Source organism: Chionomys nivalis, chromosome 13 (genome assembly GCF_950005125.1).
Source record: "Chionomys nivalis chromosome 13, mChiNiv1.1, whole genome shotgun sequence".
In the NCBI taxonomy this organism is placed as follows: domain Eukaryota; kingdom Metazoa; phylum Chordata; class Mammalia; order Rodentia; family Cricetidae; genus Chionomys; species Chionomys nivalis.
Window position 1 is genome coordinate 68,921,229 of NC_080098.1, and position 24,335 is coordinate 68,945,563.

Below are 24,335 nucleotides of genomic sequence, written 5' to 3' on the forward strand. Positions count from 1 at the left end.
CAGCTCTTCAACGGCGAGGCTTGCGGGAAAGATGGAGTGTTCTACGCCTGGTACTACGGAGGCTGCGGACCCTGGAGGGGCCGGACCGTACAAGAGCTCCGAGGAGCAAGAGGGTCGGGAACCGGACGGAGTGCACTTCGACCGCGAGAGGGCGCGCCGCCTATTGGAAGCGGTGTCCGGTGCTCAGCCGGCAGGGAGGGAGGAAGGTGAGTCGGGGGCTCCGGGGATCGTGGCTGGACGGAGGCGGGGCGGCCTGCAGCCTGTCCCTGGCCTGGCGCGGGCCAGCCTCTGCACGACATCCCGGACCTCGAAACTCGCTACCCTGCGGAATTTTCGCATCCACACCAGGGCAGTTTCCACCAAATTCCAGGTCTTCTCCTCTTGGAGATCAACAGGACTTGCCCAGCCTGACCCTAGCCGAGCCAACTACCATTCCTATCTGTCCTTAATCCTACATCTCCACATTGCTTCCCTTCTCTCTCAAAGCCCTACGGTTATGACGGATCTGAACAGCTTTATTCAATTTACTTTACTTTTATTTATCTTGCGACGCCTCTCAAACTCGTGGCGTGCCTCCTTCCCAATGAGAGGTCTGAGCTTTGGAAGGTCTTCCTGAATCCCAGCCTCCTATTGAGCTTGATGACTTGATGCCATATTTCTTTCCTGATAGACCTGACTAGCCTTGAACGTGCCTCAACCTCCTTAGTGATGGTATGCTTGGCTTGCACCACCATGTTCCTGCAATACCGTATTTCATGCCCTGCAATACCATATTTCTATGTGCCTGTTGCCAAGCCCCTATTCCAAAGAGGAGATCCAGGAGCTGGAGAAACTGGCCTAGGTAATCTTGTCTCCAGATGGCACATCTCACCCTGATGCAGAGCTGTGGAGAGCAGTGTACCCAGTTCGGGTTGGTACACTTCTGAGCTGAAGTGAACAGATGCTTTTGTTTGACCCAAAACTGAGTGAGTAACAAGGGATAGAGAAGAACAGCAAGAGTCGGCCTTTTCTCAGCCCTTTCCAGAGCTAGCTACTTAATGCTAACCCAGATGTACAAAAACTTTATCTGGGTTTCTGTGCTAATCGGATCTTTGCAGAGAAACCAGATTTCTGTCCTGGTTGGTTTGCTTGCAGACTAATCTTGGAAAGTTCAATGTTTGTGAACTGTTCTCCCTGAATAAAATTGTAATTTTTGACCATGTTTAAAAGCTTTTGCCTGTGTGTGTGTGTGCATGTGTGAGTGTGCCCTATGTGTCTGTCATGTACCCAAAGAGGCCAGAAAAGGACATCACATCCCCTGAAACTGGAGTTACACACCGTTAGGAGCTACCATTTGGATGTTGGGAACTGAACCCTGGTTCTCTACAAATGCAGTAACTGCTCTTAACCCCTGAGGGATGTCTCAGAATTGGGGGGATACACAAAAAGGAAGTGACCTTGGAGATACGAAGAGTGTGCCCTGGACCCTGAAGCCGAGAACACAGCAGTTCCTTAATGAACTATTTGCTTGCATAGGCATGAACACAATGCATACCTGATACATACAACCCAGTTCATTTCCCTCCCCTCACTTCTCCTGGCTCACTTACCTGCAGCATTTACACTCTCCCCACTTTTTTCCTTGTAGCATCTCCACTATTATAATTTATATATCATAAATTCAACCGTTATAGGTGTACCACTCAAATGATTTAAAATGTCTTTTACTTTTAGTTATGTCTATATGTGTGCCCCTGCAGAGTGGATACAGACACATTGGATCCCTTGGAATTGGCGCTACAGTTGTGAGCCAGAATGGGTGCTGTGAACCAAACTCAGGTTCTGAGTCTGAGGTCTGCAGCCCCCAACTCAGTATTTTATTTTTTTTTAAATTTATCTAGAGAGTGTTGGCGTGCATGCTCATACATGTACCATGGGTGTGTGTATGGAGGTCAAAGAACACGAGCTCTCAGGCAATGGTTCTCTCCTCCCACCATGTGGGTCCTAAGGATCAAACTCAGGCTCTTAGGCTTAGTGGCAAGTTCACTTCCCAGCAAACCATCTCACCAGCCCCTAGTCAGAGATTCTTAGTAAAATTAGAGATTTGTGTGATCATAACCACAGTCCAATTCTAGAACATATCCACCATCACAGGTAGTGTCCATCTCTGGTCTTTTACTCAAGTCTCTTCCCACTTGGCCTAGGTAACCACTAATGTGTTTTCTGTCTCCACAGATTTACCATTCCTCAACATCTCATACAAACAGAATCATACACTATATAGTCTTTGGTGTTTAGCTTCTCTCTGCATGTTTTTGGGGCTCAGCCAAGTCACCGCGTATGTTCCTTTTTATTGCTAAATAGAACTCTGCTTCTGCTAGGCCTGGAGGGATGGCTCTGCAGTTAAGGTTAAGAGCACTGGGTATTCTTCCAGAGGACCTGGGTTCAATTCCCAGCACCCACACGGCAGCTCACAGCTGTCTGTAACTCCAGTTCCAGGGCTTCTGACACCCTCCCACAGACATACATGCAGACAAAACGCCAATGAACATAAAGTTAAAATAAATTTTAGAAAGAATTCTGCTTTATGGGTATATTATATTTGCTTGAACGTTTGCTTTTTTGGAATATCTGAATGGTTTCTAGCTTGGACCTTTTCTGAGAAATTGTTTTGGAGGGGTCTCTCATCTGGAGCTCACTATGTAGATAGATCAGGTTGACTCAAAACTACAGTAATCTGCCTGCCTTGACCTCCTGAGTGCTAGGTCTCATGGTAGGCACTATCATGCCCAGTGAGAAAATCTTTACAGTTTTTATTGGTGTGTCTCTGTGTGTACACAGGCTCATGCATGCCATGGTGTTTGTATGCAGGTCTCTTCTCCCGTGGTGGGATCAGGCATTGACCCAGCTGGGTTGTAAGTCACATGGGGCAAGCACCTCTGCCTGACGACCACCTCCCTGGCCTCTTCCATTGCATCTGCTGTAGGATTGTGTGTGGACATCCATTGTCTCTTCCTGGGAGTGAATGTGCTAAGCTGTGTGCTAACTCTGTATCTTTAACATTTTGAGGAACTGTCAAATCTTTGGAAAATGGCTTCTTTCGATTTCTATTTCTTTCTTTAAAACATGAGCTTTAGTTCTCTATGTCCTCCCTTTTGTTTATTGTTTTACCTTTTGTTTGGTTTTCCTTTTGTTTTATGTTTTTGAAAAAGGGTCTCTATATTATGTAGCTCTAGCTGTCCTGGAACTCACTCTGTAGTCCATGCTGGCCTCAAACTCAGAGATCACCTGCCTCTACCTCTCAAGTGCGGGGATTGATAGAGCCTGCCACCACACCAGCTGTTTTAGGAGTGTGTAGTGAGTTCTTGTTTTCTAAATATTGGTGACAGTAAGCACCATTTCACTTACTACTCTTGTATATTTTAGTGAACTATCTAGTCACATTGTTGTTCATGTTGTGACTTGGTTATTTGTTTTATTACTAAATTATAAGCCATTTTATATTCTAGGTGAAATCCTATATTTCAGATATGATATCCACATTTGTTTTCTTTGGGACTTGTCTTCATTGTTTCGTTTTGTTACGATTTTCTTCTTTTGGGGGTGTTTCACTATGTTGCACTGGCTGACCTGGAACTCTATGTAGATCAGGTCCTGGCCTCAGACTCATAGAATGCTAGGATAAAAGGCATGCACCACCATGTCTGGCTATCTCTTTATTTTTTATTACATTCATGTGTATGTGTGTGAGCACTTGGATGCCATAGCACTCATGGAGGTCAGAGGACAATTTGAAGTAGTTGTTCTTTCCTTCCACCTTGTGGATCCCAGGGACTGAACTCAGGAGTTCAGATCACCTTTGGCAGCAAGCGCCTTAACCCACTGAGCCATCTCCCCAGCTCATTTTATAAACAGCTTTATTTTATAAACAGTGCCTTTTGAAGCATAACTACGGTCTACCATATGAAAGAACATGTGGTGCTTGTTTTTCTTTGCCTGTCTTTTCTCACTTAAAATAATACCCTGCAGTTCTATTCGTTTTGCTGCAGATGACAGATTTCATCATCTTTTGTGGCTGTATAATGTTCTGTTGGGTATAGGTACTGTCGGGGACCATGCTTCAACAAGTAAACCACTTACCAGGGTAGAGATGTGAGGATTAAAAAAGTTAGCAAAGAGCAAAGTCAAAATGATAAGATAGATCTTCCCTTCCTTCTTCTGTTTCTTCAGCGTGGCCACGCGTTCTCTCAGGCTCTTTCCCTCTTTTTCTCTTTCTCTTCTCTCTCTCTTTCTCTCTCTCCGTCCGTCCCTCCCTCCCTCCCTTTCTCCCCTTTTAATAAATGCTTTTATGGCTAAAAAAAAAAAAAAAAAAAGATAGTACCGGGAGGGAGTTCCAGTGAATACTAAAATTTGCCTGTGTTTAATTTTCCATACACTTTTATACCCCAATACCACAGAAGACTGCTTTAACCTGATACAAAGGACAACTAGAGCAGTTTATTGCTTCAGTACTTTGAGCCATCAAGTCATTAACATTCTGTTGTCTGGGCAGTGAGTATCCTGAAGGCAGCTACTCCCAAGGTCAAACCTCCTATTGCAAAAGGAGCGGAAGTAGGCTTGAATATCCTGACCGTTGGTCAGGGGGCAGTGGATTTACCAATTAATGTTAGAAACACCAAGTAACCACATCCTAGGTCAGGGTGTAGCCACACTTGTTCTCAATAGCTGTGAACAAGCTAAAACTCTGACCTTCAGACAAGATGGAAATGGGCTCACACTTTTACCTCCACATACTCCTCCCTTTTTGTCAATTTTAATAGAGCCTGAGCTTCTGCTCCAGGACAGACAATTGTGTCTGGAAAGTGATGAGTTTCCTGCAGCTAAACTAGTGGCAAAACTCTTTCCCTCCTCCTGACTCGGTCTGTCTCCCTCTCCCCCTCTGCACCCTCCCACCCCCAAGGAGAGCATCAAGTGGTCAACTCAACAGTAAGAAGCACATGATCCGTGTTGTGAACAGGGAAAGGGAGTAGAGATAATGACAAGTTTTGTGTCAGAGCTGGAGCTGAATGACAGCTTACCTAACGTTCGCAGGGTAAGGTGCTGGGAGGTAGGAGTGTCAGCAGCTCTAACCATCTTGATTTGGTGATGTCTGATTAAAAAAAGTTAAAGATGAAGTTGTTCAAAAGTACCTAAAACTGAAAACTTCCACATCCAGGTACTGGTTTTTGGTTGGGCCAGCTTCCTAGAAACCCTTTCTGTTCAGCTAGGACTTTGTACAGAGCATCAAAATGTCCTCTGTTAAGACTACTGACTCTCAGTAATGCAGACCCAGGCTTGTGTTCTTCTCTGTGGAGGCCAGGATATACCTAGGCTGAAAAGTTACCTTCCACCAGGGAGAGGGATTAGATTGTTGCATTCACACTGTCCAATTACTTGGAATGTTTGCTACAGCCAAGCATGGTCCCATGCCTGTAATCCCACACTTGGAAGCAGAAGCAGGCTGATCTCTGTGAGTTCAAGGCCAGCCTGGTGTACAGAACAAGTTCTAAGACCACATAATGGGCTAGAAAGTTGGCCCAGCAGTTTAAAGCACTGACTGCTCTTGCAAATATCCAGGTTGGATTTCCAGAACCACTTGGCAATTCACAACTGTCTGTAACTCTGTTTTCCTGGGATTTGGTGCCCTCTTACGGCCTCCATGGTGTGCAGGCATGCATGCAAGCAAAATACCAATACACATGACATGAAGTAATTTTTTAAATTCAGTTATAGACCTATCTAATAGAAATGCATATCTATGTCTTGGATGTGTGTCTTAGTTAGGGTTTCTATTGCTATGAAGAGACACAGTGACTTCGACAGCCCTTATAAAGGAAAAATATTTAATTGGGGTGGCTTAACATTTTCAGAGGTTCAGCCCATTATCATGGTGCATCATGGCGGTATGCAGGCAGACATGGTACTGGCTCTATCTTGATTAGAAGGCAATAGAAAGTGAACTGTCTTACTGGGTGTGGCTTGAACATATATGAGACCTCAAAGCCCACCTCCATAGTGAAACACTTCCTCCTGTGGTACCACACCTAATCCAACAGTGCCATACCTCCTAATAGTGCCATTCCTTCTGGGAGCCATTCTCTTTCAAACTTCCACAGTGTACTTTGTCCTTTTCCTAAATAGCTATCTCTCCTGTAATGTTAAAGCTATTGATGTTGTTTGAGATGGGAAACTTACTATGGAGCCCTACACAGCCTGGAACTTACTGTGTAGACTAGAGTGGCCTTGTACTCAGAGATCTAGCTGCCTCTGCCACCTGAGTGCTGTTATTAAAGGTGTGCAGCTCTTCATCCTGCTTTAGAACTTCTTCATGAGACGTCCTCAGCTACACTTTCTAAGTTAGTGTGTGGTGGTGTGAGCTTATAGTCATCTACCAAGGCAGGAGTTAAAGTGTGTGGTGTTGTGAGCCTACAGTCACATCTGCCGAGGCAGAAGGGTCCCTTGAGCCAGGAATTCATGGGCAGCACAGGACAACCTTGTCTCCCCTGACAGCAGTGTGTGACTGGGTGACTAAGAACACTGGCCTATATAAAATAAGTAATAATGCAGTTGGTTTGTGAGCATAGCACGAGCCATGGCCCAGTGACAAGGAGAAGCAGATCTGCACATGTGTTGGAATGAGGTGTCCCATTCCCCAGTGCCTGTGTTTGGGACAGATCGGAGACAGTGCTGTTGAGGGCATATCTGTCAGCTTGTATGAATTCTCTTCCCTCTGTAGTGGAGCACATGATCCAGAAGAACCAGTGTCTCTTCACCAGCACCCAGTGTAAAGTTTGCTGTGCCATGCTGATTTCTGAGTCCCAGAAGCTGTCACATTACCAGGTAGGCCTTTTCTACCATAGCCATGAACTTACCTTCTGGTCCAGTGCCAAGCCCTCTCCTCTCCTGTCTTGCACAGTGAATGCTGATTCTTCCAGATGTTTCCTTCATGCATGATTGCTTGGGACTTGAAGATTGACTTAATTTCTGTGAATCTCATCTCTCATCCGAATAAATGGACCATTATGTAGGTCTTTCTGTACAGCGCAGTGTAGCGGGAAGTGTGAGCTTTGGCTTTACACACACTTGAATTTGAATCTAGCTCTGTTACATCATCTTTTTTTTTTTTTTTTTTTTTTGTTTTGTTTTGTTTTGTTTTGGTTTTTTGAGACAGGGTTTCTCTGTGGTTTTGGAGCCTGTCCTGGAACTAGCTCTTGTAGACCAGGCTGGTCTTGAACTCACAAAGATCCGCCTGCCTCTGCCTCCCAAGTGCTGGGATTAAAGGCGTGCGCCACCACCGCCCGGCCTGTTACATCATCTTATAGGCAAGAAATTTTACCATGCTTGGCCTCAGCTTCTACATGTATAAGATAACAATATTCCTATAGATTGTTAAGGCTAATGTAATAGCAAGTCAAGGGTCAAGCACATAGTAGGAACTCAGTAAATGAGTTTTCTTCCCCCATTTTCTTATCCTCAGAAGTTTTGTGAGGAGGATTCAGGTGAGAATCTGCTATGTCATGGCTGCCTTCTCTATGAAATGGCATTGGCTATCTTTGATCTTTCTCCTTGGATTCTTGCAGAGCAAAAAACATGCCAACAAAGTGAAGAGCTACCTAGCAATCCATGGAATGGAGACACTAAAGGGGGACGTGAAGAGGTTAGACTCAGATCAGGTAATATAGCTGCTTTGTTGAAACTGCTTGCTTCCCCAGCAGGTTGGTGTGGTGTGAGCGCAGGCTTTGATTCAGACTGACTTAGCTGCAGTCTCAGCCCTGTTGTCTAACTTGAGCAAGTCTTATGACTATGAGCCTTGACTTCTTCCTCTGTTAAAAACAACAGTACTTCCAAGCGTGGTGGTGTATACAAGTGACCAAGCACTTGGAGGTGGAATCAGGAAGATCAGTAGTTCAAGGTTATCTTCCTCTGCATAGCAAGTTTGAGGCCCGCTTGGGCTACAATGAGAGACTGTCTCAAAACAAACAAAAAGATTATTACAGCTACCTTTCAGAATTTTTCTTAAGTTGAGAAAAGACTTCTAAAACACCACCAGAGCTGGGCGGTGGTGGCGCACACCGTTAAGCCCAGCACTTGGTAGGCAGAGGCAGGAGAATCTCTGTGAGTTCGAGGCCAGCCTGGTCTACAAGAGCTAGTTCCAGGACAGGAACCAAAAGCTACGGAGAAACCCTGTCTCGAAAAATCCAAAAAAAAAAATAAATAAATAAAAATAAAATACCACCAGAAGCCGGGCAGTGGTGGCGCACGCCTTTAATCCCAGCACTCAGGAGGCAGAGGCAGACGGATCTCTGTGAGTTCGAGGCCAGCCTGGTCTACAAGAGCTAGTTCCAGGACAGGAACCAAAAAACTACGGAGAAACCCTGCCTCGAAAATCAAAAAAAAAAAAACAAAAAACAAAAACACCACCAGACCCCAGACCTGCCCTACAGTAGCAGTTTACCAAAGGGAGCTTTCCCACCTGGAGGGTTACCAGAGAGGAAGTAGAGGGATGTTCATTTTCTTGTAGGGGAAATAAGCTTTAGCATTTGGCCTGGGCAATATACCTCCTCCAATTATGAAGCAATTGCATTTATTTCCTATTTCATAGTTACTATAAAAATTATTCTGAGACAAACTCTTTTTTTTTTTTTTTTTTTGGTTTTTCGAGACAGGGTTTCTCTGTGGTTTTGGAGCCTATCCTGGAACTAGCTCTTGTAGACCAGGCTGGTCTCGAACTCACAGAGATCCGCCTGCCTCTGCCTCCCAAGTGCTGGGATTAAAGGCGTGCGCCACCACCACCCGGCTTGAGACAAACTCTTAATTCCTTGAGTGTGCTGTGACTTTCAGAGTGTATAAGTTGTGCACACTATGGGCCGGAAGTCAGTGCACACGGCTCTAACTCACTAGAGCCTTGAGCAAGTCACCTCACCTTCCTGAACTCACTCGTGAAGTGGAGGTGGTCCGGAGTTGGTCTGGCCTCCTTAGTGTTGTGAGGTAGATTTTCGTCCCCAGTAAATGCTTGATAAACAAGGGTTAATTTCCAGACCACCTTCCTGCTGCAGTGGCCGGTGGTTTAAAGGGGCCTTGCTTCCCTTCTAAAAATCATCTTCTAGTTGCCCTTATGGCTGAGATCCAGATAGGAAAGATCATTTCACCTCTCTGCACTTCAGTTCTTCAGATGACTGAGTAGCTCAGATGAGATCACAGTACCCATCACCAGCTAGGAATTACTAACCCCAAAATGTCTTGGGGTTGAGAAATGTTAAAGAAATAGCTTATTGAGAAGACAGACTTTTCAGGAAGATTAAAATACATTTCCTAGCATAACCATAGCAACAGATGGAACCTGGTGGTGTACCTGTTCTAAGAGCCCTGGATATGTACTGTGTGCTTGACACAGCAGGGTCCAAGGATAGGTACCAAAGAGAAGTCAAGGTGTCCACAGCCAGCATTGCACTTGAGCTCATATCAAAGCCTCCTAAGCTGTTCTGCTGTCTATGTAGGTGACAGAGGGTGTGTTAGAAATCTGATAGACTTGGAATACAGGTGAGGAGCAAGGTTAATTCTTCCTGCGTATGCGTACAAGGGGGCTTGGTCATTGAATGGCAGATAGTAGACCTACTGCCCGGCAGGAGTTTGGAGGAATAACCCAAGCAAAGCAAAAAAGTAACAGAATAAAATGGAAGTTATGCACAGTCCAGTCATGAAACAGCTGGAGAAGACTGCTCCAGGCATGTTGGGGTTAGCGTGTGCAGGGGTCTTAATGCGCACCAGCCACGGGCAGGGGAACCATTGAAGGTTTTCTGGATGCGCAATGGCATGATCAGACTGTGTTCTCTCTCCCAACCAGAAGAGCAGCAGAAGCAAAGACAAGAACCACTGCTGCCCCATCTGTAACATGACCTTTTCCTCCCCTGCTGTGGCACAGTCGCACTACCTGGGGAAGACCCACGCAAAGAACTTAAAGCTGAAGCAGCAGTCCACTAAGGGGGCAGGTACTGGCTTTCTGAGTAGTGCTTTTGGGACCCCTCCCGTCCTCGGAGCACCAATGCCTGGTGCTTCCAGAATGCTCACTGGGGCCTCAGACTTGGAGAGGTTGCTTTTAAGAGCCCTGAAAGTTCCACCTAAGAGTTGGGGATGTAAGTCAGTTGGTAGAATACTTCCCTAATGTGCACAAAGGCTCAGCTTTCATTCCCAGCCTTACATAACCAGGAGGTGGAGGCAGGAAAATTAGTAGTTCAAGGTCATCCTCAGCTGCCATAGGGACTTTAAGGCCAACCTGAGCTACATGAGACCTGGCTTCATTGAAATTCGGCCTCAGACTTGCTTTACTTCACTTCCCCCTTGTGGTCTGCCACGTTTTCTATAGAAGCTCCTTAGCCAATGACTGTAACGCAGAGAGCGGAAGGCCCACACACACCATGAGCATTCTTACTTGCCTCTTCCTCCCACCACCCACCTGCTCTTACTACTAAATGTTGCTAGTTGACAGCTAATTCCCCGTCTTTCTCATGGGCTCAGGTTATGCCTGGCTCACTTGGACCTACAAAGGCTGCCTGTTCTAAAGGTGCGGGCTAGCCTTCAAAGCAGCGCACTCTAGTGTTGCCCAGTAAGCTGTTTGCAGTTGCCATGAACCCACTTCCCAGCAACTTCCCAGCACTAACTTCACAGTTGCCTCCTTTATCCTGCCACCATTGGCCCAACCTTCACTTTCATCTTGAGTCCTGGGGTTCTTAACCTAGGCTAACTGCAGTTAGTCAGAAGTGGGAGACCTTTGATTTCTGGGATGTGTGTGTATGTGTGTGTGTGTTCTCTGTTGAACCAAGACCACACTATTGATAGAACTTTTGATTCTTTTTGTTTTACTGCATTAATGAAACAAGACAATTGTGCTTTAGAAGGTTTTGAAGATGGGATAGAAAAATCTACTCATAATTATACCCTCTATTTATACCCAAATCTATTACCTACAGTGTGAAACAATAGCACGTAGACTCTGAAGTCAGAACATCACAGGCTTCGGTCCTGGCGCTTTCACTTGCCGTTTGTGTCTGTAAAGTATCAGTGCCACCTGCTTTGAAGCTTGGGAGGGTAATTTCCAAACCACTGGGCAGCCAGGTGTGATGGCACACCTCGGATCCCAGCACTTGGGAAGTGAGGGCAGGAAGATCAGGAGTTCAGTGCCATCCTTGCCTATAAGTTTGAGACCAGCCTGTCCTATATGGCACCCAAAAAATAAATAAGAGGCAAACACCACATCCTCCCCACCCCCAAGAAAAATCTAGGATACAGCAGATTCTCACTAATAACAGCTATTGTTATTATTGTTGTCACCATTAAAAAACCAGAATGAAATCCCCTCATAAAATGCACTTACTGATCAGGGAGCCACTATCTCGAGCAATGATTCTCAGTCTCCCTAATGCTGTGACCCTTTAATATGATTAATAACAGGAGCAAAATTAGTTATGAAGCAGTAACAAAAAAAATTTTAGGCTGGGGATCACCATGAAATGAGGAACTGTATTAAAGGGTGACCCTGTGAAGGGGCCGTCGTTCAACCCCCAAAGGGCTCGAGACACACAAGTTGAGACACACTGATCTAGAGTGTGCCGTTGACCTTGCTTGTGGCTGATTTGTTAACTTAGTTGAGGACTAATTGAGTTTTATCTGTGAAGTGAGGGCTGGTAACAACAGCACCACGATGTTTAAGCATTGGGCTGAAGAAAATTGTCTTAAGAACTGAATTCATAATGTCATAGACTTCACATCCCACGGACAATTCTGTGGGAAGAGCCTTACTGATACTTCTGCGCAGTGGTGACTTTGCAGACTCTGTGTGTTTCATCAGCCATTTGTGTTCCCCTGGTACTTTTCATTCAGCCTCATAGTTTAAACATATGTTCATATTACTTCATGGGTTTATTGTAACTTTATTTCTGAAATTAAACATTTGTCTATACAGATAAATTGGAAGGAATTTCCATAGTTTTACCATTCAGAGTGTTAGCCTTTTAGAGTACTGTTGCTCTTATGGTCTTGTGCACTGTGTGTATGTGTATATCTGCTTGTATTCTATTTGGTTTATGTTCATCCAAGTTGACTCCCTGTATATGTGCTTATAAACATAGAATACGTAATTTTCTGTTTGTTAAAATGATGCACATACATGAATAATTCCGTTCAACATGCAAAATGTTCAAAGAAGCAAGTAAAATGCCACCCAACTCCTACTGCTAGGAGAGCACTGTTAACAGTGGCTCATGCTTAGAATCTTTGTACTTGAGAAGCTGAGACAGGAGGATTGCTGAGTTTAAGACCATCCTGGGCTACAAGTAAGTTCTAGGCCGCCAACCTGGGTTATAGAGTGAGACCCTGACTCAAAAGAATAAGCAAACAAATACATCCATATGCTGCATGACATGCTATCATGTATGCATGTGTGTGTATGTGTAGGTGACATTTTTAAATGCCAGTATATTTATATAGATTACACAAAAAACTTTTAGCATTGGCATGACCAGATTGTCATGACAATATTGTCCTTTTATATTTCTTCATTTAGTATAACACTTCCTCCTGTTAGATGATAGAGAGATGACTCAGCAGTTAAGAGTGTGTTCTAGCAGGGCAGTGGTGGCGCACACCTTTAATCCCAACACTTGGGAGGCAGAGGTTGCAGATCTCTGTGAGTTCAAGGGTTCGAGGTCAGCCTGGTCTACAAGAGCCAGTTCAAGACAGTCCTCAAAGCTACAGAGAAACCCTGTCTCAAACCCACCCACCCAGAAAAAAAGAGTGTACTCTACTCTTGCAGAGGAACCAAGTTAGATCCCAGCACCCATGTGGGGTGACTCAAAATCCTGGTAACTCCAGCTCCAGGGGGCTCCATCACCTCTGGCTTCCATGGGTACTGCTCTATGTGCGCTTACCACACAGGCACATGCAATTAAAGTCTTGGTTTAAAAAGAAAAAAAATTCCCCCAGGTTATTGCAAACTTTTTGTAGGTGTTTTTAACAATCATGCAAACTACTTGATGGCTCTTCTAGTGTTGAGTCTTTACATTTCCTCCCGCTTTTCCTGTGTTATAAAACATAGCGGACATCCCTGGAAAACACTCTGCATGTTTCCCGTATTTCTCTAGAGCAGCGCTCACTCTTGCTGGCGCTGATGTCCATTAAATAGTTCCTCTAATTCTGCGATGCACTGCACTACTTCCCTCCTAACCACTGAATCTTCTCTCTAGCCCCATCCTCTAGTATGTTTTGAATAACCTTGGACCATCAAGGATTGTGCTTGCCACACAATCCTGGGTGTCTGAGTCTGACTCTCAGACCATATGTGGAAGTGAAGGGAGAAAACGGAATCACAGAGTTGTCCTCTGACCTCCACACGTGTACTCTGGCATGCACACCTATGCACACACACACATGCAGACACACACACCTATGAGTACACCAACATGTATACACATAGTATCCACTTTGAAAAGGCCATCTATATGGCCTGCTTTCAACATCCCATGTCGACCTATGAGAGGATCATACATATGTCCATAGCAGACTTAGATTAGCTGGTTTCTTTTTTTAAGAAAAGATTCATTTCTGTTGTTTTTTAGATTTATTTGTTATGTATACGGTGTTATGCCTGTATGTATTCCTGCATGCCAAAAGAAGGCACCAGATCTCATTATAGACAGTTGGGAATCACCCTGTGGTTGCTAGGAATTGAACTTAGGACCTCTGGAAGAGCAAGCAGTGCTCTTAACCACTGAGCCATCTCTCCAGCCCTCATTTCTATTTTGTAAAGTTTGTGTGTATGTGTATACATGTGTGTATATGTGTGTACACTTGCCTGCATAGGCCAGAACAATTGGATAAAGGCTTTGTGAGCCACCTGACAAGGATGCTGTGAACTGAACTCAGATTCTCAGGAAGAACAGTAGTCATTCTTAGCCACTGAACCTGCTCTTCAGCCCCTGACAGATTGAATTCCTAGCGCAGAGTCAGGAATATTTTCTAATGATGCCTGCATCAGTGTTAACCCTCAGATCTACTTGCTGTACACTTGAGCCTGGGGTAGAGCAACAGCTCCAGGGTCACACAGTCCAGGCTTCTCTCACTGATTTGCTCATCTTGAGAAAGTAATTTTTACTGTCTAAGCTTCAGTCTTCTCTGTAATAAGGCAAAATGATGCCTACTTCATTGGAGTACTTCTGAAAACCAAAAGGGAAATGTGTATACAAAGTGTATACATGTTACTGCCACCATTTCTTCTCCCTCACATTGCCTAAATTCATTGTAGTCTGATAGGCATCTCTATCAGGTGTGGTGGCACACTCTTCAGTTCTAGCCAGAGAGCTACAGAGCTACATAGTGGAGCCCTTTCCCAAAGATAGGTAGGTAGGTAGGTAGGTAGGTAGGTAGGTAGGTAGGTAGGTAGGTAGATATTAAAAGTAGTTCCTAATCTGGTTGCCTGGCTCTATATGGGCTCAGAGCTTGAATGTCTACTTCAGCTCTGTAACTGAGGTATTGTATTTTGAGGATGGGAATGAAAATTTCACATTTCTTACCCTACTCACTTTGAAATTCCAAGACATTCTAGGACTAGAGAAGCTGAAAGTATGTTTGCTTGGTCTGTTACAGTTAGGCAGCGATATTCCAAGTTCAGAGCCTCTTCAGAATGTGAGAACATCAGGGCTCATATTCCTAAAGCTGGCAAACAAATCAGTTGTTCATTGCATCTGATCAGATCTTGCCAGCTTTCCCAATTGAAGAGGCATTTATGGTATGAGCCTCATGGGCAGTGCCCCGTTTCCAAGTGTGATGGGTCACGCTGCCTTTCTGCCACTTCAAGCATACTCAAAAGCCTGGCACCTTCTGGGTTGTTTTTTCATTGTTTCTGTTTGAACTCTCTCACCACAGCTCTGTCGAAACACCTTACAAATCCTTTCCTTGTGGCCTCCACCTTAGCCTTGCACCAGAATAGAGAGATGCTAGACCCAGACAAGTTCTGCAGCCTCTGCCATTCAACCTTCAACAACCCTGTCATGGCTCAACAACATTATATGGGCAAGAAACACAGGAAGCAGGAGACTAAGCTCAGACTCATGGCGCACTATGGGCGACTGGCAGACCCTGCTGTCTCTGACTTACCAGGTGAGAGAGCCCGGCTCATACACAGAGCTGGACCAGGGACTGAGCACTGGAGCTCCCTGGATGACCCAAGTGTGTGTTGCTTCCTGCCTCTTCTAAAGCAGGGTTTGTAAACACAGAAGGCAATCAGGAAGCCAGGCTTGGTGTACACTCCAACACTTAGGAAAACGAATCAAGGGTGGTCTGGAGTACATAGTGGGAACCTGTCTTTAGGAGATATAGGGGAGCAAGCAGGAAATTCAATAAGCTCCAAAGATAACCACAGTCAGAGTGTCTAACACTCTGAGTTCTACTGGTGTTGCTGGTTTTTGATTTTAAAGTACTGTGCAAGTCAGGTATGGTGCACGCCTTTAATCTCAGTATTCAGGAGGCAGAGGCAGATAGATTTCTGTAAGTATAAGGCTAGCGTGGTCTATATAACCAGCTCCAAGACAGCCAGGACTACACAGAGAGACATGTTTTAAAAAAGCTATGGAAATCCAAATTAGTGTTTTTATTATCATTATTGTTAGTTTTATTTTGATACTGGGCATGAAATACAGGAGTTTGTGCATGTTCAAGAGCCACCAGTTTATAATCTCTGATTTAAATGTATGTGTGTATGTGTAGACACACATATACATTTATATTGTTTTATATATATTGTTGGTTTGTTTTTGAGACAGGATTTCTTGGTGTAGTTCTGTCTGGAACTGGTTATGTAGACCAGGCTAGCTTCAGATTCATAGATCCACCTGCCTCTGCTTCCTGAGTGCTGGGATTAAAGGTGTGTGCCACCACCACCTGGTTTAAAGATTTTTAAAAAAAAAAAAAGCCCAAAAAAAAAAACTCCGCTGGGCAGGGGTGACACGCCTTTAATCCCAGCACTCAGGAGGCAGAGGCAGGTGGTTCTCTGTGAGTTCAAGGCCAGCCTGGGCTACCAGAGCTAGCTAGTTCCAGGACAAGCTCCAAAGCTACAGAGAAACTGTCTCAAGGAAAAGGAAAAGAAGTGTGGCCAGCAGTGGTGGCATGCGCCTTTAATCCAGCACTGGGGAGTCAGAGGCAGGCAGATCTCTGAGTTTGACGCCAGCCTGTTCTACAAAGCTAGTTCTAGGACAGCCAGAGCTATGCAGAGAAGAAAAAAGATTTATTTATTTATTTATTTTTGGTTCTTCCAGACAGGGTCTTTCTGTGTAACAGCCTTGGCCATTCTGGGACTCGCTTTGTAGACCAAGTTGACCTCTAACTCACAGAGATCCGCCTGCTTCTGCCTCCCAAGTGCTGGGATTAAAGGTATATACCACCACTGCCCAGCAAGAATTATTTTTTTAATTATGTGTTTATGTGTATCTGAGGATGTGTAAGCACGGATACCCAAGGAGACTAGAGAGTTACAGATGGTTGTGACACCTGATGGGAACTGAACTCGGGTCCCTTGGAAGAACGGCAAGTGCTCTTAACTACCTAGCCATCTCCCCAGCCTGATTTAAACTCCCTAGGTAACATCCACATTGCTTGATTGAAGGTCTCAGTGGTCTCTACCAAAGTTTGAGCATCCTCAGGATAGCTCTTTCCTTGGCATTTTAGATCTACCTCTATCACTGGGGAATCATGGTGAAGGAGGGGGCCATTCTAGCTTCCTTAACCTCAAAATGTCACCTGGCATCATGGGAATGGGCATTTACAAATAATTCAGGGCCTTTCCTTTTGGTCTACAGTGTGTTTGGGGACAGTTGGTAGAGTGTTTGCCTAACATGCGCACGAAGTCCTGGCTTCAGTTAGCAGCACCACATAAACAGCACGGTGTGTATACTCAGCCCTCCTTTATCTCTGACATTTAGCTTTAAACCTATTTATTGTACATGGTCAGCTTGACACAGGATAAGTTTAAATATAGGACTCTTTATAGTATACCAAGATAGCTATAAGGAATCTGAAAGAAATCTGATGTCAAGATTAGACTGTCAGCTGGGTGAGAAGACGATCTTCCTCAGTCTAGTTCTTGTCTGCTCCTACCCAGGATTCTGTTTGCTGTGTGTCAATGAGAACAGTATTTCCCTTCTCTTTGCCGTGCATTTCAGTTGTGCCTGTAAAACACTACTAATCAGTATGTTCTGTAAATGGCTGCGTGAGGTGGCCGCTGCAGAATCTCAGCACTCACAAGACTAAAGCAGAAAAGTAGTGAGTCCAAGCCTGTCCTGGGCTGTACATTGAGATCTTGTCTCAAAACACACGCGCGCGCACACAACACACACAGAAGGGGGAAGAAAGGGGGCGAGAGAGAAGAAAAAAGAAAAAGTGGTGGTATTTGTCTGTAATCTGAGGCAGGATGATAGTGAGTTCCAGGCCAGCCTGTGCTGTAAAAATAGTTCAAGGCCAACCTGAACTACATAGCAAGACCCAGTTCAGAACTTAACAAACAACTTCAGTAAGATATGGTACAATGAACAAATCAGCTTTTCATGCACCAATAACAAAACTGCTAAGAAAGACATCAGAAAAGCTATCTCTTCATGACTACAAAAAAGAAAAAATTGAAGGAAGTGAAAGTTCTCTTCAATGGAAATTATAAAACTAATCGGGCTGGAGAGATGGCTCAGCGGTTAAGAACACTGCCTGCTGTTCCAGAGGTCCTGAGTTCAATTCCCAGCAACCACATGGTGGCTCACAACCATCTGTAGTAAGATCTGGTGCCCTCTTCTGACCTGCAGAACACTGTATACATAATGAATAAATAAATCTTAAAAAAAAAAAAAAAAAAACTAATCAAAGACATTGAAAAGGTACCTGGGGAGATGGTTCATTGGTAAAATTCCTGCCCCACAAGCAGGAAGGAAAACTCCAGCATCTCCAGGAGAGCTGGGTGTGATGGTGCACTAATATACCATTGTGCCAGCAGGACAGAGTTAGGTGGAGCTAGCCAGTTAGTAATTTCTGGGTCCAGTGAGAATCAGTCTCAATAAGAAGAGCAATAGAAAAAGATACCTCATATCAACCTCTGGCCTCCACAGGCATGCATGCTCACAAAGTACACACAATAAGTAATAAAACTGAAGAAGAACTGGATAGAGCAATACACACATGAACCCGAGGCAGGAGAATTGCCTCAGGTTCAAGACCCATCTGAGCTACATGGCAAAACCCTCTCCCAAAGAACAAATAACCAAGCACCATCATCTCTAAAATGGGGGCTTGTTCTGGGTTGGTAAATTTAATACTGAAATATCCATACTTTAAGTGATTTGTGGATTTGGGACAATTCCTTTCCAGATGCCAGTGACATTCTTCACAAAAGTAGAATGTGTATGGTGTAACACATGACCTCCAGCAGCAAAGGCAGCCCTGAGAAAGAAAGCAAAACTTTGCAGATTTTCCAAGCATACTACAAAGCTACAGTGAGCCAGGCCTGGGAGCACTCCTCAGAATCCCAGAACTTGAAAGGTGGCAGAGGAAGATCAGGAACCAGAGATCATCCTTGGCTGCATAGAGAGTTGAAGATCAGCTGAGTTACATGAAACCAAAAATGCCTGTCACCTGTAATCCCAGCAAGCACTTGAAAGATGCAAGCAGGATGATCAGGAGTTCTAGGCCAGCTTTAGCCATGTCCAGAGGCCAGCTAGCCTGGACTATATAAGACTCTATCTAAACAAAGTAATGGTTTTCATTATGACATTTTCATACATACATATCATAAATCTTACTAATCTTTCATCCCCACACCATTCCTTTTCTGTTTATTCTTTGTTTCTGTTTGTTTATTTTTGTTTTGTTTTGTTTTAGGGGATAGGGTCTTTTTATACAGTTCAACTGTCTTTGAACTCACAGAGATCCACCTGCCTCTACCTCTCTAGGTGCTTGGATTAAAGGCATGTGCCACTATCCCCAACTCTAATACTTTTTTAAAAAGCATTTTAACCATCTGAGACTGATACTAACAGTAACCCAATTTTATATATCAGGAGCCCAGAATCTCAGAGAGGCTCTATTTTCACACACAAGGAGATCAGAGCTGTTAAACAGCCGGCCTGTGGTCCCACGTGTGAACATGAAGGTGAACTGTGTGCATCGGTGACCTCACTACAGAGCTGTGGGAGTTGAGGGCCTCAGAGCCAGGAGGCGAGGCTGGAGGAACAGAGGTTGAAGCGCAGCCTGGGATATCTCAAAAGAAAGTAGAGGGAATACATGACCCATGTAGACATTTGGCCTGGCATGGTGATGTATATATAATCCCCGCACTCGAGACTAAGGTAATATAATCACCGTGGCTTTAAGGCCAGCCAGAACTACATTATGTAGTGAGACCTCATTTCAAAAATAAAATTTAAAATAGCTCTAAAGAGATGGTTTAGTCGGGCGGTGGTGGCGCACACCTTTAATCCCAGCACTTGGGAGGCAGAGGCAGGCGGATCTCTGTGAGTTCGAGACCAGCCTGGTCTACAAGAGCTAGTTCCAGGACAGGCTCCAAAACAACAGAGAAACCCTGTCTCGAAAAACCAAAAAAAAAAAAAAAGAGAGAGAGATGGTTTAGCAGTTAACACCACTTGCCGGACTCGAAGAGGGTCTGGGTCAAGCACCATATCAGGTGGCTAATAACTGCCTATAACTCCAGTTGCAGAGGATATGACTCTGTTCTGGCGTCTTGGGCACCTGCACACGTGTACATACAAGCAGACAAGCACATGCACATGAACTAATTTTTTTTTAAGCCCAAGACTTAACTGTTTTATCCTAAGTATGAGTATACTTGGGATAAAGTATAGTTTTATGAGTGAAAGATAGTATAATTAATTGGTTTATGGTTGAGGAAAGCTAAGCATTGGAAGGAAAAGGACTTAGCCTTGTCACATGAAACAGCCAGGGTCCCAGTCTGGCCTCTTAGTCCTGACTCACTGCTGGAGCCCTATGGCCGAAGGCCACTACATCACCAGAGGGACCTGGTCGTGGTGTCTGAACCCTACTGCAAAAAGACGGATTGGTTTTCATAGCAGTTGTGCTCCTTAATTACTGTCGCCGCAAGCCCAAGGAGGGCGGGCCATTCTGAGACCTCACGAAGGGGTGCCCTTAAGGAGGCCACTAGGCAGAGCGAAGGTCACCATTGTTCTGCAGTTTCTTTATTAGATGTGTTTCTTTTGCTGAGGGTGTTGTGCACACTGTGGTGCGCATGTAGACGTCAAAGGGCAACTGGAAGAAGTCAGATCTGTCCTTCCACCCTGTGGGTCACTAGTTCTGAACTCAGGTCATCAGATTGGGGTGCAAGCTGCTTTATCCACTAAGCTGTCTGAGCAGCTCATACTCTGTTCTCCGTTTATTCAGTAAGTCTGGTCTGGCTTTGCTGGGACTAGGAACTGAATTGCTCCATGAGAATAAGGAGGAACAGCGTTGCAGTCTGTGCCTCCAGAAGAACCAGGTTTAAACCCTGGGATCAGCTCCACCCAGCTGTCTTCAGAAGGGCCTCTTCATGCTCTGTGCAAAGCAACGTTCTTCTGGTTCCCTCTAACTGGATAACTAACTCTCTTCATTTTGATGTGTGTTTCAGCTGGGAAGGGCTATCCCTGTAAGACGTGTAAGATAGTGCTGAACTCCATAGAACAGTACCAAGCTCACGTCAGTGGCTTCAAACACAAGAACCAGTGAGTAGCATCCTTTGAAGTTGAAAAGTCTTCAGCAGGAAGCTGGAGTTTCTCAGTCGGAAGTTCTCTGCTTAAATCAGTGAACAGACAGTGTCTCGGGGTTCCCTCATCAGCATGTGGACAGACGAGGCCGGAAGTTCCGGTAGAGATGCACAGACAATGTCCTTTGTGGTTTCCAGAGAGCACCTGGGTTTCTTGGCGTGTAGCAGCTTGTGTAGGAAAACATGATTTTCTACAATTATTGAACAATTCAGTTTCATTAAATCCTCAAGAGAGCTCCACTAGAACATCTCTGTCACCTGGTGTCACTTAGGTTGAGTGGCTTGCCCTGGGTCACCCTGCAACTTGGAGTTAAACAAAGGTTGACACCCTTGAGGCTGCAGACTGTTGAGTTTGCTCTCCTGCTGCCTCCTGAGCTCATTAGCCTGCCTCACCTTACAAGGCTGTGTAAGGATCAGAGGCAGCAATGAAGAGTAACTATAAATAAGTTCGCTATTAAGATAGATTCTCTTGCTGGATGGTGCTGGTGCACACTCTTAATCCCAGCAATTGGGAGACAGTGTCAGGGGAATAATCTCTGAATTCAAGGCCAGCCTGTTCTCCAGAGCAAGTTCCAGAATGGCCAAGGCTACATATAGAAACCCTATCTCAAAAGAACATTTGAAAAAAAGATAAATTTTCTTTTTTCATTATAATTGTGCTTGTGTGCACACCATAAGAAGGCATCCAGTGCCCTGGAGTTTGAGTTATATTCATTGGTGAGCCCAGACCCGGGTCCTCTGCAAGAGCAGCACCATATTAAAGCAGATAAGCCAAACTTGAGACAAAGATGAAAATCATGTTTTCTCTTTTGTGGATCCTAAATTTCACAAATTTCTAAAGAAACATTTAAGTTTTCTGAAGTTCAGCTTCATGTATAAAATGAAGGTGCTATTCTTTGCCATACAGAGTTGACATGAGGTTGAATGGGGTAATGGCCTAGCATTCAGTGGCCCTCAGTAAAAATAGGCATTGTCCTAACATGTGAGGAGAGCCGTACGACGTCAGCGCAGACTGCTGAGTGTATGTGCCACACACTTACCCTGTGCCTTTGTTCTTCTCAAATTACAGGTCACCCAAAACAGTGGTGTCACCTATGAACCAGATGCCAGAGCAAACGCAGCCCACTCCAAAGGACTCGAGTGTGGTGGAAGACTAGAGATGTCTCTGCCTGGTCAGCCACAAGCCAGTTCCCGGTGATTGTGGAGCCCTTGGCTCCCTCTTCCTCCTTTCTGATATCAGAAGAATATGGAGGCATGAGGCCAAATTGGGTTGCAGACAGCCTCTGACTGGGCCCGGATGGGGCTCCACCTGGCATCCTCTTTAGCATGACCCTACAGGTCATGTAGGAGACAGGGCTCCAGAGAAGACCTGAGGTGGTGGTTTAGAGGTTAGCCTTCCCTAGCCCCTCTGGGTGCACGTCCTGCAGCCCCAGTATCTGTTTTTCCGCTCAAGGTCAGCGTGGAGCAACTTCCTGCAGACAGAGGAGAGCATCATCTCTGGGCTCCAGGCAGCTCCTGGGACACGAGCTTTCCTGAAGACTTCGTCAGGGGAGCAAACCAGAGACTGAGTGGCTGTCATGTAGAGACTTGGAGCTAATGTGTCACTTCCCATCCCTCAGATAGATAGATGTGCAGGCTTGCCTGGTGTAGATCCTGCTGCCGTGAAGTCTCCTGGAACACATACGTAGTCCTAACAGCACTACCATCTGCTGCCAGTCTCTCCAGTTCCCAAATGGTGCTCGGAGACATATGTATTTGCTCAGATCTTGGGGAGACCTGAGTGCCCTGTGGGGTCATGGGATGCATCAAAGGGAGCCTTTGTCATTTATCAGAGGTGCTGTGACCCAGGGTTGTGTGAGAAAGTGTGCCACCCGCTCTGTGCCTCCTGCCAGCCTATTGGAAGGCTGCTTGGTGTTCATTCTGTGCCCTTGTGTAGTAGACTGTCCCGCCCGGTTGCTGTGGTGCTATCCTTCCCTTGTCTTCAGGGAGGTTTGGGGGACCCAGGAAGGAGGAGGACTGAAGAAATGGTGTGAAGAAACGGGCCCCAGGCCCTGAACTGAGAGTTCCCTACCTGGTGTTCTGTGGCCTGAGAATCCACTGAGAGTAGATTTTTTTTTTTTTCCACATAGCTGTGGAGCAAGGAAGTTGGGTACCATATAGCAGTGGGGGCAGGACTTTAACTTAAACCTTTGGCCACTCAACCATCCAAATAAAGAATTTCTTCTGTGAACCAGGCTGTAACTTCAGATCTAGGGATTATAGCCAGCCATGCTGATACTACTATAATATCCCCACAGTCGGTAGCCTCCAGGGCTCTCGGGTTTATCTTATCCCAGGAAAAGTCTACCTGGTGCCCTAAACCCTGTCCAGTTAATTGACCCAGCCACCTCCATCGTTCATGTAGGCCTCCTGAAGGTCTTGAGGGAATCTGATTTGGAATCTGACTTGTTCTTAAGATGGTCATTCTAGCTGCTGGGTGGAGAGCTGCAGGGGCCAGTGTGAGAGCTGTGTCCATAGCTGTCTCTGGGGTCATCCCTTCAGGATATATCTCCATGTATTAACTTCTGAGTTTATGAGCGATTGGGTGAGAGTGTCCGTTTCCCGCTCGGGTTAATGAGCTAGAGGCGTTTCCACGAGCTTCTCCTAGGCCTTCTGGTCCTTGGGAATGACGGGAAAGGGAGCTCCAGCCTTGGAAACTGATGCAGATAGGTCAGACCAAGTAGCCTCAGCTCCAGTTCCCTGCAGCTTTCTGTTCTGGGCAGGCACCTGTTGCTAGCCTGCTATGAGAGGCTCTTGGCTCCTAGAGTAGGTTCTCAGCTTTCCACTCCCCAACCATGGGCCACCACAACAGTTTCCCCAGAATTGTATGCAGCCCAGTGTGTCAGGATTAGTAAATATTACTAGGTAAGGAAGTGAAGGGGAAGTCATGGATGGGCTGACCCGCGTGAGCCCTCGCCATATGAGACCTCTTTGTCTAGAGTCAGGAGTCCCTACCAGCTCATGTCCAGCACCACTGCTGTGGAACCCTAGGGAGGCTCACCCTTGAAAATTGTGAGTTAGAGAGTTATAGCAGGCATCTGGGAATGCCCCGGACACAAGTGCTCCCAACCTGGAGTATGAAAAGACTGAGAAATGAACATCTGGTCTGTATAACTTTTGAGGTTTTCCAGTTTGTCTGAAGTAGCCAGGCTAACCTTGAACTGCTGGTCCTCCTGCCTCCACCTCCCTAGACCTGGGGTGAAAGGCGTGTGCTGCCACCTTCAGCTTCATCCGTTACTGTGTGTGTGAGGGGACAGAGTCTCTGTAGACCAGGCTGGCCTCAAACTCAGAGATCCGCCTGACTCCGCCTCCTGCGTGCTGGGATTAAAGGTGTGTGCTGCCGCCACCACCTGTGAGAAGGTTTTTTTTTTTTAAATGCTATCTAGTAACCCTTTGAATCAGTTACAGCCAAGCCTTTCTACAGTTGAACAGTTGTGTTTCTCCTTGAAGGTCATTCCAAATAAAGCTGCTGTCAATTTGG

At 45.4% G+C, this 24,335-nt stretch overlaps 1 protein-coding gene across 4 annotated transcripts; it reads left to right on the forward strand.

Moving 5' to 3' along the window:
• Znf346 (zinc finger protein 346) lies at nucleotides 1-24,335 on the forward strand. Of its 4 annotated transcripts, none has more exons than XM_057787520.1 (7): nucleotides 1-206; nucleotides 6,755-6,858; nucleotides 7,599-7,691; nucleotides 9,863-10,007; nucleotides 14,935-15,168; nucleotides 20,681-20,774; nucleotides 21,885-24,335. In XM_057787520.1, the coding sequence occupies exons 1-7, from the start codon at nucleotides 32-34 to the stop codon at nucleotides 21,970-21,972; spliced, it is 933 nt and encodes a 310-aa protein (XP_057643503.1). In that variant the 5' UTR covers nucleotides 1-31; the 3' UTR covers nucleotides 21,973-24,335. The 4 variants fall into 4 exon arrangements, with proteins under 4 accessions (XP_057643503.1, XP_057643504.1, XP_057643505.1 ...); XM_057787521.1 differs by having other exon boundaries at nucleotides 14,983-15,168; XM_057787522.1 differs by lacking the exon at nucleotides 14,935-15,168.